This window comes from Salmo trutta, chromosome 16 (genome assembly GCF_901001165.1).
Source record: "Salmo trutta chromosome 16, fSalTru1.1, whole genome shotgun sequence".
In the NCBI taxonomy this organism is placed as follows: domain Eukaryota; kingdom Metazoa; phylum Chordata; class Actinopteri; order Salmoniformes; family Salmonidae; genus Salmo; species Salmo trutta.
Window position 1 is genome coordinate 49,882,449 of NC_042972.1, and position 17,812 is coordinate 49,900,260.

General features: G+C 41.0%; 2 protein-coding genes and 1 pseudogene across 6 annotated transcripts; 1 reads left to right on the top strand and 2 right to left on the bottom strand.

The window, feature by feature from the left end:
* The first annotated feature begins 412 nt into the window (after nucleotides 1-412).
* On the top strand, nucleotides 413-10,683 carry LOC115150949 (high mobility group protein HMGI-C). Of its 5 annotated transcripts, none has more exons than XM_029694804.1 (6): nucleotides 413-1,726; nucleotides 3,617-3,834; nucleotides 4,989-5,072; nucleotides 5,250-5,300; nucleotides 5,648-5,686; nucleotides 6,267-10,683. In XM_029694804.1, exons 2-6 carry the CDS (start codon nucleotides 3,727-3,729, stop codon nucleotides 6,366-6,368), a joined length of 384 nt encoding a protein of 127 aa, XP_029550664.1. In that variant the 5' UTR covers nucleotides 413-1,726; nucleotides 3,617-3,726; the 3' UTR covers nucleotides 6,369-10,683. The 5 variants fall into 5 exon arrangements, with proteins under 5 accessions (XP_029550664.1, XP_029550665.1, XP_029550666.1 ...); XM_029694805.1 differs by having other exon boundaries at nucleotides 413-1,581; XM_029694806.1 differs by lacking the exon at nucleotides 413-1,726 and adding an exon at nucleotides 1,823-1,870.
* Nucleotides 10,684-10,724: 41 nt separating this feature from the next.
* LOC115150948 (uncharacterized protein C3orf18 homolog) lies at nucleotides 10,725-15,542 on the bottom strand. The gene is made up of 5 exons (XM_029694803.1): nucleotides 15,153-15,542; nucleotides 13,482-13,977; nucleotides 13,299-13,324; nucleotides 12,950-13,076; nucleotides 10,725-11,636 (listed from the first exon to the last, which is right to left on the bottom strand). Exons 2-5 carry the CDS (start codon nucleotides 13,770-13,772, stop codon nucleotides 11,556-11,558), a joined length of 525 nt encoding a protein of 174 aa, XP_029550663.1. The 5' UTR covers nucleotides 13,773-13,977; nucleotides 15,153-15,542; the 3' UTR covers nucleotides 10,725-11,555.
* A 333-nt stretch (nucleotides 15,543-15,875) lies between these two features.
* Nucleotides 15,876-17,433, bottom strand: LOC115150950 (calglandulin-like; annotated as a pseudogene).
* Between the last annotated feature and the right edge of the window lie 379 nt (nucleotides 17,434-17,812).

Sequence of the window (17,812 nt, forward strand, 5' to 3'; positions counted from 1 at the left end):
CCCCCCAATCAAAATACCTTCTTTGCCCCCCAGCCTCTAAAGAAATCCCTCCGCTGCCTGTCTTTTGATGCCTGCCCCCACGTCCAAAGACATGCCTTTGTGCCTTATACAGAACTGAATGCGCTGCACATTCTTTTTGGTTCTATAGGAGGATTTTTGTAACTCGGTCCTGATGAGCCCACGGAATTCAGCTTAAATAAACCTCAAGATCAGAGTCCAACGGAATCTCAGACACACCAGCCTGCAGAGGGGCAGTGAACTAACTCTTTCTCTCAATTCAATTTCAATTCAATTCGATTTTTCAATCTAAGGGGCTTTATTGGCATGGGAAACATATGTTTACATTGCAAAAAGCAAGTGAAATACATCATAAACAAAAGTGAAATAAACAATACAAAATGTACAGTAAACATTACACTTACATGCTCTCTCTTCCTCTCTCTAACACTCACACATACTGACACACACACACACACTGACACATGCACACTTTAGCTTTCTTCTTAGTACACGCAAACAAACGTAGATACTCACAAATCTGCATATCCACGTACGGTATTCACAAATACACACACCCATTTACACAAAGAATTAAAAGAGAATTGAACAGTACTTGTGTATTGTGGTTCAACAAATTACTAAAACAAACGAGTGCTGGCTTTGGTCAGTGTCAGAGGCAGTTTGACAATTCATAGTGCTCACTTTCATGAAATTCTGTTTATAATAGATGACTAATCAAATACTTATATGACTGATGGTTCTCATTTATACTGCAGATAAGGGTTGACTAAATGGTTTATAAATGAGTAACAAAGTAGCACACAACAAAATCTCCCATCATGCCTTCTGACTACATTTTATTCCATGGTGCAGAGAACTTTTCATTTCAATTGATCATATACATGTGAATAGGTCTACATGTGAATAGGTCTACATGTGAATAGGCCTACATGTGAATAGGTCTACATGTGAATAGGTCTACATGTGAATAGGCCTACATGTGAATAGGCCTACATGTGAATAGGCCTACATGTGAATAGGTCTACATGTGAATAGGTCTACATGTGAATAGGTCTACATGTGAATAGGTCTACATCAGGTCTTTTTGAACAAGCTTACAGCCTTTTTTATTGGGTTTTTATTTCCTCTCAATGTGTTTTGTCTTCATAACTGGAGGTAATTCATTGTTACTCTCAATAACCCATACCTTTTCACATGTATAAAGTACTGCATTTTCATTATGCGTATGAGTGTTTTCAGGAAGCATTGAATATTTGCTATTCGTTTTCAATGTAGGCCTATTCGTGGAGAATTCTAGGACCTGCTGTATGTTCATGCTACTGTAAATGTATGATCTGCAGAAGCTACAACTTGCGTAGGCTATATGATGCCTACCACTCACATGTGGGTGGTCCACTGAGCAAGGGGCGTGTTCGACTGTTTCACCCCTCCTACCCCCACCGCTCTCCTGAAGCATGCTTTAATAGAGAAAGTATGCAATGTTCATATATGCTCCAGCTCCAACCCCCATCATACTTCAACTGGGGTATTCGTGACCAAACGAGGATACGGCAGACAAACGTAAGGGATCACACACAAACAGAGTGAGATAGAAGAAAGGAGGGAGGGGGAGAGAAAGAAAGAAAGAAAGAAAGAAAGAAAGAAAGAAAGAAAGAAAGAAAGAAAGAGGGAAGAAAGAAAGGAGGCAGTGTCAGTTTGTTCCAAGGTAAACTTTATTAAAGGCGACTGTCTGTAATATAAAGACATTTTAAGAATAATATACACACTGAAGAGTAGGCTAAACTTTCCTACAATTCCATTGTGGTTTTTATTAAGTAGGCTAACAGCAAAACAAACTGGTGGGAGCAAGGTAGGTGAAACATTTATTTTACCTTTCCCATTGTTTCATTTTCTACAATAGCAGTGTTGCTATTTTGTCACTTTTCGATCTGATGAATGGGTTACAATCGTGTACTCAGATCATTGAGATCAGATCAAGTAAAATGGTTACCCGCAAACAAACTGCTGTCATTCGATCTGATTCGATCTGATTTGCTCTCTCCCTGCATCATTTGTAGCTTCCTTTGAACACATGGCTTTCGCCTTTCGCACCGGTTGTAAGGTAAAATGAACGACTCCACGCAGAATAGGTAGGCCTAATAATTATGTAGAATTCATGAAATATCCGACTTAAACATTTATTGACGATGCCGTGTTGGACTACTAGGCTAGCTAAGCTATAACAGATGAAAATGAACTAAGAGTTGACTTTTGTCTGGCTGTGATCTACCGTGCTTAATAGTTCTGCTCCGTTGGACACCATACCACTGCTCTAACCTATAGGCTACGTTATGGTGGTAAGTGGCGCCGTTTCGGTCAACTAGACCAACTTTGTTTAATATCCAAAGTGAAAGTTTTAAAAGGAGGAGATGTGACAACTTGATTGAAGTCTGCTGCGACACATTTTGGTAGTTTTAAAAGAATGCACAGAATGTGGTTTTATGGTTGCAATTACCGCCCATATGGAAAAGATACATTCAGTCCTTGTTCACTGCCAAAAACGTAGTTAAACGAATCGTCTCCTGCTATGCAAAAGTATTTGTTCATATAGCCTACTTCACGTGTGTTTAGAAACATTGAAGCCTATTCCTGCTGATAGACACAATTCCAGCTCCAAACTTCCTGCTTTGATGCAGCTGTTGGTAAAGAAAGCTATAAGGATAAGTCTTATTTTTGTTGCATTTTTTTGATTGGTCTGTGCATGACCTTGAGCTTGACATTTTGATTCTGCTCTACACTCTCCCATGGGATAATCAGTCAAAATTAACAACAAAATGAATTAATTAAGGAATGAAAGACAGAATTACTATTATTATTCAAATCAGTTGCGTGTGTCATTTACTCTCTCTACTCTGCATTTAGAGTGTAAATGAGTTTTTAGTTATTAGTGAAATGAACAAAAGTAGCTACTCCGTGTGGCCGCAAAATATTTAGCACTGGATTTCTGCCTCCAATATCTGTATACAAAGTGCAGACAAGACTTGATTTGATTTGGAAGGTTATATTTGAGGCCTATCTGAGCTCAAGTGACGAGTACAAAGTAACTGAGAAGCCCATGTTGAAAGCATGCAAAATATGCAAACATGCACGCATATAGCCTATATGTCCAGCTACACAGACATGGACTACCAATGGTATCCAATGGGTTAGATCTCAACATTGGATGGGATATTGAGTTGTGAATATCTTTGCTACTTATAGTTACTGCAGACTGAGCTCATGTATCCCCACGTATGCCAAACCCCTGTCTGTGTCCAGTGAACCTGTTATGGCCGTTGCCAAGGCTTATATTAAGCAGTTCTCACGCTTGCTCTGTGACTGACTGCAAGACGAAAGCAGTGTGGTCTTTCATTATAATTTTATGAGGTGCAGAGAGAAAGGGGGGAAAGCGTGTTTGTATTAACGTGTCCAGCACCCAGTCGCATTGGTACATAAACAGATTATGCACAATAGTATGCACATGTATAGTATAAACTGTATACCTTTTCAGTAGACCTACTAGAAAAATGTTGAGCATCAGAGACTAGCTAACGTGAAGCCCCCTTTTACTTCCCAGGTACCAATCACGGCTAAGTCTGTCCCTCCCTAACCCTCTCCCCTGAGGCCTGAGCTCTGGGCATCCAAGCCCACACCCCCATTTCACTTCGCTGGTGGACAGACACAGGGATGAGCAACAGTGGGACCAAGGAGCCGTCACCACAGCCAGGTGTGGCCCAATCACCTGCCTCCACACCTCCACGCAGGGGCCGGGGACGCCCACGGAAACAACAGCAGGTTGGATCACCACAGCATCCTCCACATCAACACCTCATACACTCATTACACTGTATAGGACTCTATATTACACAATAACATTACAACTGTACCATCGAGAGCATCCTGACTGGTTGCATCACTTCCTGGTATGGCAACTGCTCGGCTTCCAACCGCAGGGCACTACAAAGGGTATTGCATACTGCCTAGTACATCACTGGGGCCAAGCTTTCTGGCATCCAGGATCTCAATACCAGGCGGTGTCAGAGGAAGGCCCTAAAATTTGTCAAAGACTCCAGCCACCCAAGTTATAGAGTGCTTTCTCTTCTACCGCATGGCAGCGATACTTTAGCTGCAAGTCTAGGTCCAAAAGGCTTCTTAACAGCTTTTACCCCCAAGCCATAAGACTCCTGAACAACTAATCAAATGGCTACCCAGACTATTTGCATTGCTCCCCCCCCCCCCCCCCCCACCTCTACCTACATGTACATCTTACTGTACCACAACTGCTGCTCTTTAATTATTTGTTTTCTTTATTTACATTTTTTACTTTCAATTTTTTACTCAACACTTATTTTTCTTAAAACTGCATTGTTGGTTAAGTAAGTAAGCGTTTCACTGTAAGGTCTACACCAGTTGTATTCGGCATATGACAAATACAATTTGATTTGAAACTGAAATAACTCAAATGCTCATTTTAACAACTGTGGTGTGGTGTGGAGTACGGCTGTGTTTGCTGTGGATAGATTCAGAGTACCAACCATATGGCAGTTCCTTATTTTGCTGTGGATAGATTCAGAGTACCAACCATATGGCAGTTCCTTATTTTGCTGTGGATAGATTCAGAGTACCAACTGTATGGCAGTTCCTTATTTTGCTGTGGATAGATTCAGAGTACCAACCATATGGCAGTTCCTTATTTTGCTGTGGATAGATTCAGAGTACCAACCGTATGGCAGTTCCTTATTTTGCTGTGGATAGATTCAGAGTACCAACCATATGGCAGTTCCTTATTTTGCTGTGGATAGATTCAGAGTACCAACCGTATGGCAGTTCCTTATTTTGCTGTGGATAGATTCAGAGTACCAACCATATGGCAGTTCCTTATTTTGCTGTGGATAGAGTCAGAGTACCAACCGTATGGCAGTTCCTTATTTTGCTCTTGCTCTCCCCAGGAGCCCACTGGCCCCCCAACCCCAAAGAGACCCAGAGGACGACCCAGAGGAAGCAAGAACAAGGGGCCTCGTGCCACACCCAAGGTAAGATCATCCTCTCATGTTCATGTTTATAGTTATTATGAAATATTCAATAAAAAATAAAGTGTCAAACTAGGCACAGGAGCTGAACAGAAAATACGGTTGTGAGTAGACATTGCCTTATGTCTATATAAAACAGTACAACATTCTCTGCTTTATCCTCCATCCTTTCTGTGTCAGAAAGTAGAGCCAGTCGGGGAGAGAAGACCTCGGGGCCGGCCAAGGAAATGGGTATGGGACTAACATACACACTCACTCATGCACACAAATATAATGAGACATGTATCTCAAATGTCTCTAGACTCCTATCTCTCTTCATAATCTGGGGATGTACAACTCCAGTCCTTAAGGGCAGTAGGGCCCTCTGTTTTTCCTGACTGATGTCATTGATTGACAGGAGGAGCATCCCCCTCACCCGGTGTCCTATAGGTCTAAATCAGCCACTGATTACAAGACAAACATTGCACCCCCCCTTCACAATTGAAGTTGTCCACCGCTGAGCTATGCGACGGAGAGTTTTACTGATTCGTTGAACGTTTTATCTCTTCTCCTCCTGTCACTTTTATTCTTCTCCACAGCCCCAGAAAGCAGTTCAAGAGGTAATCCAGGAACAGCAGGTAAGAGATATTGTTAGTACAGCATAATATGTCATATTATGTTTTTTTTTTCTAAAATGTTTCCTCTTACCTATTGTACTTGAGCGCTACTTTCATGGAGGTGAATATAGGCCTGAGCTAAGGCGGAGTGCGCGAGACACTTCCGTTCATACAGCACCTTCTTTCAGAGAATCAACAGATTACACCAACAGCTTCCACAAAAAGAGGCCAACGTCACTCAGCACCCTCGTCCATCTTATCACAGTTTTCGCTGCAGAGCCGAGTTTCAAAGAAGTTAAAACACATTGAGAACTGAAACCGTTAAGACTCCATCTTTCAGACACAGACATGAGAAGGGGAAGAATGAGTCAATGCTGAGAGGGGAAACCTGATATAACTGCTCTCTTCCCCTGTCGTCTTGGTTTCCTGACATAACCGTCTTCTCCCTAGCATTTCTTGGTCTCACAGCCAGACCTATTTCCCCACACCACTCATCTACACACTCATTCAAGTATATCATTACTCTCTCACACACACACACACACACACACACACACACACACACACACACTAATGTCTGTATTTTTGTGTCTTGTCACAGAGTCCTTCAGAAGAAACTGAGGGCCCCTCACAGTCACAGTCTCTGCCCGCTGAGGCTTCGCCATCTCAGGCTCCAGCCCAGGAAGTGGAAGAGGGGGAATAGACAGTGTGCCACAAAACTACCTCAAGGTTTGGGCAGAGACAAAGAGGTGTACAATCCAACCTCCATTGTCATGAGGATTCCAAAAAAAAAAAAAAAGATAATAGCCCTGCTTTGTAGAACAGTAGGCCTGATGGTGGTATTGTGATTGGAGTCTGTCCAGCACTGAGGCTGGGTCAATGATGGACATAGCTTTGGTCAGTTGATTGATTACTTAGGATTCGGGTCAGTGGGTGGGGCTGTTCAGAGATTGGTTGATGTGTGTGTGTGTGTGTGTGTGTGTGTGTGCGTGCGTGTGTGTGTGCGTGCGTGTGCATATGCGTTTGTGGTGTTAATGGTGGTGGCATGGTGGGGAGGGTTTTTTTTAAAAAAAGGATGCAGCTGCTGTCATCAAATTTGACTGACATTTCAAAACACATTACCGGGACAAGATTCGTGACCCATTTCAGCCCTTTGTCACACAGGAGCTCGACTCAAACGTCATTGTCTGTCCTGATTGTGAAGAAACACGCCGATATTTTGTTAGGTATACGTTGGAATGGGAATACATGAACATGAACAGAATTAAGTCTGAACTCAACAGTGACATGACATCACACGTCAGGTTTTGTTTTTACTACATTGCTCTAACCAAGCTCATAAAAACCTTAGGGGGACATACTTGCGAACATTTAGAACAAGTTTTTGTTTAAGTTTAAGCATCTGCCAATTGAAATTGTTGACATAGTTGGATATGATCAAATGCTACACGTTAGCTGTTCCCATTAAATAATCCTGGCACATTTAGCCCTATGCTAACCTCACCAGGTGGCAGTGATTCTTTCCTGTAACAAATTTTGCATCTGCCTATCAAAGATCCTAAACTTTTTCTACACAAACCAATGGCATTTCTTAAAATAGGTGAACTTGCCCAGAGGGATATATTTAAACCTCCAAATTCAAGGTTTACTTTTGTTCCACTTCACTTGGTCTCAAGTGTAGAGTGACAATATTGCGTGATCATCGCATCCTTGACTAGGCTACTAACGTTACGTTAGACAAAGCTTGTTATCACATATATAACAAAATTGTATGTTTTTGCTTATCCGTTCCACATACATCCACGTGCTTTTACAGAGAAAATGTAAAGGAGGTCCGTGCAACATTTAAGTTGATTGGACATCGTAAAAAAACAAAAAAAACAATATAGAACTTTGAAAATACATAAAGTGTCACAGTATGATGTGTTCTGCAATACGCATTATACTGAGACACTTCCTGTATTTTAAAAGTTCTATATCTTGAAAACTTGATTGCTGACATCAACAGTGGTCTAAAGAAATACCAAAAGATAGTTTTTGAGTTGAATTTTCCTTTAATAATACATATATAACGTTGTACGTATAAGTGCAGCCTACATAAGAAAATAAGTGGGGGTTTTGGTCTAACGGTAATCTTATACTATGATATTATATTCTGTATTTTAGGCCTATGCAAAATACAAATGAATCATTAAGTGTCTTGCGAGACACTGATTCAGCTTTGATCCAAACTTTATTAAACAAGCACCGTTCCTAGAAGTGGTGGAGCGCCGTTCCGGCAATGGCAGCACTGAACCCCTGTGTAGCAGTAGCCTATGTGTCGGTCTGCAAGAGGGACTCCAAAAAGTTCCTCATTAAAGATATTTGTCATCTTAATTTACAAGGTTCTGGCTGCACTTCCCTTCGCAACACACTATCACAATAAATGTAATTCTACATTTCAACGGAAAAAACATTATCTCACCTGGGATTCAAACTTGCCGCAAACGGCAAATGGTACCAGGAGCCAGGCTGGCTACACTGTGAGCTGATTGTCCACTTGAAGTTGCTTGTGTGTTTTAGTAACTTTGAATAGCAGATCCTGCCATTTGACTTCTGTTAAGGACGCTTCCATGGACAAGTGTTGGATCATGTCCAAATACGTATTTTAATTAGCTGATACGGAATTTGAACCAGATATAAATATACATACATACAGCCATCTGGTGAGCTATACGGCCACCTGGTGAGCTTAGCATGTGCCAGGTTATGTAATGGGAACAGCTAACATGTAGCCTTTGATCACGTACAACTACATCAACGATTTTAATTGGCTGATGCTTAAACTAAAACTTAAACTTGTTCTAATGTTCACAAGTATGGCCCCCAGGGATTTATTTGCCTTAATATAGCTATGCACATAGCTATTCAGGTGCAATTCACATGTCATTCTACTCAGTTATGATATTATTCCATTTTTATTGTGTATTTCTGATCTGTTTTTGACATTCACAATATTACTTGACACACATAAACCTCATTAAGACCTTAACTCACCTCAGTTCCTTTGCCTTTCAGTCTACCTCAGTCACAGAAAAGCAGAGGAGAACTCTTTATAGCCTCTCCCCATACCAAAAAAACAAACAAAGACACACACACACACACACACACACACACACACACACACACACACACACACACACACACACACACACACACACACACACACACCTACTCAGGACAATCCCATACACACTGTACCCACTAGCCTCACACTCTCACTTCCACTTCCATGCTGACTGACTCTTTAAGCGGGTCCCAGCAGCAGCCTTTAGTGGTAATGCTCTGATTAAATATCTGAGATCAGACTCGGGGCTCGATTCTATCAGATCCGTGCTACATTCACATAGCGGTTGTTTTGGAGGTGGAACTGCGTTAGAGCTGTCAAATTCACAAGCGGCTCCTTGAGTTACCTTATCGCGGACACTGCCATTGGATGCAACGAAACCACACCCGACTTTACATCCAACACATCTATCATGGATCATTTCTATCATGGATAGAGCCTACACTTTCTATCGAAGTTTTGGACTAACGCGGTAGGGATAATAAGGAAGGAAGGGAGGGGTTGGTGACACACATGATTAGTTAGCTCATACCGCAGTAATACTGGACCTCCAACACTGCCAAAACATCCCCGATGCGGATGTCGGCCAACGTGGGTTAACACGCGATCTGATAGACCAAGGCCTCGATTCAATCTACCTGGGTTCAAAATGACCCGATATTTTACTGTTTACTGTAGTTGGTTACTTACTCCTTACTTTTTTTAAATTGTTTTATCACAACCTCTGTGAGACCTTACATTTTTCTCTCGCTTCACTTTTTACGTAAGATACAATGTGATCATTATTTCATTTCAAACTTTCACACTACAGATGTGTTGCATTAACAATCCTAACATTAGTTGAACTGATGTCAATGAAGTGTGAGACAAGAAATAGTGAGTTAACACTTTGTTTTGGATCTTACTGTAATGTGTTTCTGGAGTGCGTGGACTTATCCATGTGCAATCTTTTTCTAGGGAAAGTTCAAGCGTTTAGTTTTCTGTCAGTTGCAAGTTAGTATGTCTTTGAGTCTTTTCCAACCTAGACTTTTTCTCTTGTTACTTCACCTCTTTGGATGGCATCACTGTTTGCGCTGTGGACTACCTCTGAAACTAGTCTGCTTTGGCCCTCAGTGGGGTGACTGGCTGGTTTTAGCTTTGCTTGTCCCCTGCAATCTTACCATAGCTATGGAACAACTATATCAGAGGTCCACTCATCTCACTTTGTTCGTAACAGTATACTGTATACAGATGTAGGATCTTAATTTGATCACATTTTTGTCACTGAGAAATGCAAACTTGTAGTATATTTGAGATTTAATGTATCAACCCTTAACAAAAATGTTAATGAATTATAAACCACATAATAATTCACATTTCCTGTTGCTGCAGGATTATGTTTCTGCTGTAGCAAACTGGATCAAATTAAGATCCTACATCTGTAGGTAAATAAACCCAAAGTACTATACTATGATGTCAGTAAGAGTGCCTCCTAACCTAACCACAGTCATACCTCAGCAATGTCAGGATAGCCACTATCTCTATTATAATCACAGTGTTGCTCTAAATGAGCTGACTGATATTGATATATTCAGTATAAATATTTTAGGAGTTTATTTCATGTACTTGTTGTTATGCTTTATGTATGAGGGTTTTTAAATATTGAATAGAGTAGTTAGGTTCTCTTATCTTGTAACATCTCCAGTTTTAATCTTTTTTGGTGTTTGCGATCGATGAATGAAAAAGTCTCCCTTTTCATTTTAGTCTTTCATATATTGTTTGATTTATTTTTGATTTCAATCCATTTGAACTTGAATACACAACTCAAAAGGCTGTTTTCTAATTTGCCTCTGATCTGTCTCGCTTCAATGTGTGTTTGCATGAGTATAGAGGTGCTACTTGGTCTTTCTGTTACCAATAAAAGGTTCACATATGTTTGTTTATGTATTCATCAAAAAATTGTAGCACAATAAGTGGTCGTTAAAATACTGTGGTTTAAATACTCTATTTTAGTGTATAGAAACCAATGCATCTGCTTTATTACTTGTTAACGAGGAAACACACTACTAGTAATACTCTGAGGACAAATGGAGAGTTCCCATAGAGGCGTAAGTGCTGAAGGACACATTTTGGACGTGTGTGGGTACATAACAGTATAGTAGTGTACACTGGGTGGGTTACAGTTCCCCAGGCATTGTCCTGCAGCAGTAATAGTTCTCCAGATCTCCTGATGTTGTGTTCTAGTTTTCCAATGTGCAGAACGTCCAGGTCTCTAGTCCACCACCATTATGGAAGCAGTTCAACATTTAGCAAAACCGTTTTATAGGAATCACTTGTCAAATGTGGTTGTCTACATTTAGCAGCAAAATACAAACGTGTGGAAATAAATAATACATTCGAGACAAAGTTCTCATTAGAGAAGGAGGTGGGAGATCCAGCAATTCTGCCACCAATATCACTTAACTATAGAGAAAGAGAGCGATCCAACAATGCACCGCACTTGGAAGTATTTGTGCAACCAATAACAACCAGTGCAAAATCATTACTCGCATCATTTCCCCATATATCCCACCGTAGTCACTGACGACAAGTTATAAACTGTAGACAATGAAAATAAGACTACGCTACAACTAAAACATCAGAATTCCCTTATAGCCCACCCTGAAAAAACATTCTCCAAACATCAGTCTGTTTCCATGGCCTTCAATCCAGTTTTCCTTTTTTTTCCCTGAGCGACAGATCTCTATGATGGGACAGCTAGTCCCCACTCCCCCCCAGTCCCCTCTCATGCATGGAAGAGTGCTGTTATGCATTGAGAACGTTGGCTACGTCTGTAAAGACCAGGCGACTGGGCCTCTGCGTCATCCCCTGGGAGGTGGTGAGAGTCTACAGGAGGTGGGGTGGGGGCAAAACGGTATAACTGTGAGACATGAGACACCATATTATTTTGTACTGCCATGGTCATAAGCAGTCATATCAACAGTTTTTTATTAATATTTTGTAACCAATGAATAATGAATCTGCCACTGCTATGACTGCTTATTACATATGTTTTAGTGATGTAGCGTTAGGAACAAAGAAAGGGGTGGGAAAGTGAATCGATTACTTATATATATACACACTTACAGTACTAGTCAAAAATTTGGACACACCTACTCATTCAAGGGTTTTTCTTTATTTGTACTATTTTCTAAATTGTAGAATAATAGTGAAGACCAACTATGAAATAACACATATGGAGTCATGTAGTAACCAGAAAAGTGTTATACAAATCAAAATGTATTTTATATCTTAGATTCTTCAAAGTAGCCACCCTTTGCCTTTGACAGCTTTGCACACTCTTGGCATTCTCTCAACCAGCTTCATGAGGTAGTCACCTGGAATGCATTTCAATTAACAGGTGTGCCTTGTTAAAAGATAATTTGTGGAATTTCTTTCCTTAATGCGTTTGAGCCAATCAGTTGTGTTGTGACAAGGCAGAGGTGTGGTATACAGAAGATAGCCCTATTTGTTAAAATACCAAGTCCATATTATGGCAAGAACAGCTCAAATAAGCAAAGAGAAATGATAGTCCATCATTACTTTAAGACATGAAGGTCAGTCAATCCGGAAGATTTCAAGAACTTTGAAAGTTTCTTCAAGTGCAGTCGCAAAAACGATCAAGCGCTATGATGAAACTGACTTTCGTGAGGATCGCCACAGGAAAGGAAGACCCAGAGTTTCCTCTGCTGCAGAGGATAAGTTCATTAGAGTTACCAGCCTCAGAAATTGCAGCCCAAATAAATGATTCACAGAGTTCAAGTAACAGACCCATCTCTACATCAACTGTTCAGAGGAGACTGAGTGAATCAGGCCTTCATGGTTGAATTGCTGCAAAGAAACCACTACTAAAGGACACCAATAATAAGAAGAGACTTGCTGGGGCCAAGAAACACGAGCAATTGACATTAGACCGGTGGAAATCTGTCCTTTGGTCTGATGAGTCCAAATGTGAGATTTTTGGTTCTAACCGCCGGATATAATATAATATAACTGTAGATCAGTGAACAATAGATCGCTGCTGGGGATTCAAGATGAGTCTGAACATAACGGAACCGTAAAGACTTCTGTGTCATCGTAGGTCTACAGGAGATTATCAGTATCATTGAACATGGGAGTGCAGCTGCAGCACTGCTTCAGGCTTGTAGTGTATATAGTACCTTGTTATTGGATCCTGTGAGGTTGCCGTCCCGGTTGTGGTCCAGTAGTTCCTGTTCCAGGTCATCCTGTTCCTCTGCCGGGTCAAAGTTATACATGGGCATCAGCTGGTGCCTCAGCTTCTCCAGTCTGGGCGGTGAACACAGGGCAGAGGGGGAACGAAAGGGTTAGAAAAATGTATCTCGTATTGAAACCTTTAATGGAATGTGAGAAACACACATTACTGACAGTTCTCTCAATGCTATGATTATTTGAGTATGCGTGAAGGACAGCCCTCCCTTTCACAAATCCGGCTGATAACTTCAACTCTTATATAATGAACTACATTGCAATTCAAGTCAATGTCCTCACCTCTTCCGTTTCCTGATATACAACATCTGGGATGGGAGACATGGTGGGGCACAGGAAGACACATTGTTAATTAGATAAAAAAAGGGGCAAAAGTGACTCGTTCATACTGAACACTGTCATGACAAACAGACATATTTTGTGGGCATGGAAACTAGGTAGTGACTAAAGCGATTGCTTTCTTACCATGACCAATGCCAGGCCAATTACGGTGATGATGCCAAAGGGCACCAGCACCATGCCCATCCCCGAGCCTTCTAACGCCACCTCTGACAGCTTGGTGGCGTTGTAGCTTGTCTCGTTGGTTGTTGTTATAGTAATGGTACTGGTCATGAGTGTTGTTCTGGATGCGGTGACATTGTCCCGTTCCATCCTTGCGTCCGTGGTAACGGCGAGGAGGGAGGTCATGGAGGTGGGGGTCATGCTGGAGACAGTGGAGAGAAAGCTAGCGCTGGTTTTGGCCATGGTCGAATCCATGGTTTCAGCTGAGATGAAACAACCGAGGAATGTAGAGAGTTGTCTTGTTGTGTTCCACTGCTGTGGGTGTCTCAATGTGTCTCTTTTCTGTATCTCAGTCACCCATGTGTGTCACAACAGCCACAGGTTGTCTCTCTCTGGACTGAGGTCTGCTGAAGCATTGGGAATGCATTGAGCACACCAGAACACACTCTACAGGCAGAACCTGAAACAAATCGTTTTACACCGTCAGATCGGAAAACAAACAAACATATTATGCACACTACAATAGCATATCATCTGGCTCTGGTTTGGTTGGAGGTTGGTTTTGGGTGTGCATGTGTGTGTGTGCGTGTGTGTAAGACAGGCCACAAACATCCTTCCTTCCGCAAACGGTTTGGAAAGAGTGGGAAGAGGTTTAGGTGGGTAGCATGTTTGAGGTCTGAGGGACACATATGTCAAACAGGAGGGGGTTTTCATTCTGATTATATAAATAAAAGGCAAAGCCTCTGATCACCTGCTGAAATTAGTCAGGTGTGTATCTTGATCTAAAATGACGAAACAAACTGCCACCAAGATGCATCATCCATAAATACTAAACTAAATGCAAAATAATCTTGTCTGTTTGTCACAGTGCTCATGACATGACTAGAATTTCGCCACGTAAAAGTATGTGTTTGTAGAAGTAGGTAAAAGCATATACATCCCCACCCCTGATTCCATCAGATTGAACCCATAACCCGTTGTGCCGACAGGGTAGCAGGTAGTGTTGTGGGCAGGATGTGGGCACCAGAAGCAGAGAAAAAGGTGTCAGAACAATGCAGATACAATACAGAGGAAAACAAATCCCTAGACATGGATCTATATAGACTTTATAAAGGGCTTGTGAAGGCTTCATTAAGCTTTCATAAGATATAATTAGAGGGTCAATGTATTGAAATGCTGAATTATGCCATGTGTATTGTTGGCCAATAGTATGGCAGACATGCGACACCCTACTATAGCGTCACACAAACCGTGAAAACAAAGACACATGAGCCATCCCGGGTCCCGCCCCCCTCAGAATGCAGCCTGCCTGCATGCCTGTCTGTTCACCTAATGAGGAACATGTGCAGTGCAAGCTCTCAACCAATCAACACCAAGAGCAAGTCTCAGCCTTTGTCACTGTCCAATTAGAGATCAAATACAGTACAAAGACAGTCAACATAAAATGTCCATAATATAACCTGTTTATCTCTTATTGTCTTATTCACACCATGGAATGTTGTTGCATAGTGATCATTCCTCTGTAAGCCAATGAGTATAAATAAATAAAGGCTTTTAATCCTGCCAACGTGACATGCAAGCTCTTGCCTTAAATGCCCTCCCAGATTAGTGGTATATGTTGTGTACAGTACCTACCTTTCGTCGATGTGGTAGGAGAAGCACTATAAAAAATGTTAAAAAAGGAGCCGTAGGAGGCAACAAGATAGAGGAGGCGTAATATCTTAGGGAGAAGGAACGTTTCCCCCTCTCTACACCTCCTCCTCTTCTGCTTCTCCCTGCTCAGCAGTAACGCAGGCAGCTGCTCCACTGACTGAGGGGCTGTTTACATGGAAAAACACACTCATTCTCACCGCTGCTCCACTCCATACAAAGCAACCCAACCCCTGGCTGCTTCCAAAGGATTCCCTGTCTATCTGTCCTTGCTCCCTTAGACCTGTTCCCCTATCTTGCCCCTTGTTGTGTTTCATATAACAGTAGAAGCTCCAGGGATTCTGCAACCATAGACCTGTGATCCAAAGCCCCCATCCCTCCTGTGATAGGTCGGATGGTGTGTAAGCGGCAGCTGCCGTTGGCTCCCTGAGCTGTCCATCTGGCTTTAGGGATGAAAATGGGATTTATTGGTTGGGCAGACCAGATGCTATCAGGCAGAGGGGGTGGCTGGCCTGGGGAACTTAACCCTTTGATGAATATCCTCTAAAAAGGCAAGGGACTGGAGATTCTCAGTGAGGCCAAGGTGCCTTCACTCAAGCCCTTTTCATTCATATAGTACCTTAAGGTTGTACAGATGTTTTGTTGTTGTCATTTTAAGAAATCATACATATGAATTACTATATATTTACATCAAAAGTCAATCAGTCAGCATACAAGGTAGTAATAGCCACATCTTTATATGAATTCAAATATAAACATCTGCATACTTGAGGACCAACATTGAAAGCAATTGTCCTGTTTTATCAACATGCATGATCAAAACAGGTGAAGCGTGATGTTCATAACAGTAACCTACACTGTCAACCCTGACCAATATAATGTTTCCTATTCATGTTTGCCTTCGTTGATTAATTTAGCTCATCTTGAAGGAGCCTCCAGTCATCATGGTCACAAATTCTGGGAAGAAAATGTTCTGCTTTTAATGGTAAAAAGGTTATTTGTTCAACGTTATCCAGGTCATTCTCAGCAAGATAAAAATCAAAACAGACTAGTCTACTCTGACCTTCATAATCAAAGCTTCCATCTCCATCTTTATCTGCCTCCGTCATTTGCTCTGCCTCTAACTCATTCTGTGGTTCTCCCACATTCATCAACACATACCTGCAAATAGAGGTGGTTTGTTACTGATTCTAAAAGTTATTTAAGTACATATTGGGGAAGAACAGTCTGCAAAAAGGTATCTAAACTGGAATCGAGCCATAGTTGCTGTAGGTATTGTTAGGCTTACTTCAGGGTATTCCACATCCCTCGGCCTCTTTCTCAAACGCCTTGAAAGCAGCTCGTAGCACAGCATGTTGGCCCCTTGCGCTTTCATGAACAAATGCCATCAAACCCAGGAAGCTCTCACGGTTAAAAGTACCTTTGCCTGTGATGACACAAAAACAGGTGATACGGGAGATATTACCACTGGCTATATATAGCTGTGTATAGGAAACCAAATGAGAATTTGACAGCCTTAGTTATACAATTTCTTTGGATGTATTTTGAATAAATAAAAATAAAAAGAAGAAAGTTAATGATGTCTTTAACGTTGTTAGTGGAATCAATATGTATTCGTACCTGGTGGTTGGTATTTATTGGTGGTAAGGAATGTATTACATTCCTAGACAGAGATAAACTAAATGTCTAGACCTGAGTACTAGCATTTCACAAGTGAATCCCAGTGAAACACTGACATCTAGTGATGACAGAGAAATCCGACATGTTATGTTACAGTACAATGGTTTTGATTTCTAAGTCTCTCACACTAAAATGAATCTTCACAGAAAAAGTGAATCACTCATCTGTGTGAGAAGAACAGCACCATTTGATAAAATTTCATACAAAATTTGACAGTAGAATACAAGCATTGTCGACTTTTTTTCGTCAGCTATAAAAGTTAATTGTACAATACAGCATATCATTATTATGGTAGATAACATTGTATTAGTTACTCAAATAAATAGTTAGTAAGATTATATATTATGCACATAAAACATATCAATGGTCACGTTAAAATGAATGCCATATTGTGAAAGATATGCTCACCATCTTTGTCCACATCTTCGGCTGTCTGAAGTAGATCTCTCTTGGTGGGATTGATTCCCATTAAACTCATCAGTCGCTCCAGGCCCTGTATCTTCACAGTTCCATTTCCTTCCTCATCAAACATCTCAAAAGCACCTTTATACTCAGTGATCTGTTCTTGTAATAGAGCATTTGCCATGCAAAAAAAGGGTGAATAAGAATAACTTTTGATGGAACTGAGTAAAGTTCAATCATCCAAAGATGTTATGTCATGTAGGCCTGTAAATAACGCATTCAGATTAAGAAGTTAATAGAAAGTACTTAACTACTAAATGTTCATGCCCAAGGCCAACGGTCAGTTTTAAAGAAAATGTAATACGTATAAAATATGAGCCCATGTTGACAAATTGTAGAATCCTACAAATTATAGAAAAATAGATGAATTCTTCCAAAAGCTGACTCACCATTTTGTTTGGTGCTAGAGAAATTGTCAGGAGATGTAAACCGACACGATTCATAGTGAGACTAAATCTACCTTTTTTTATTACTCAACAACCTCTGTTACCCTTTCCCCTGGG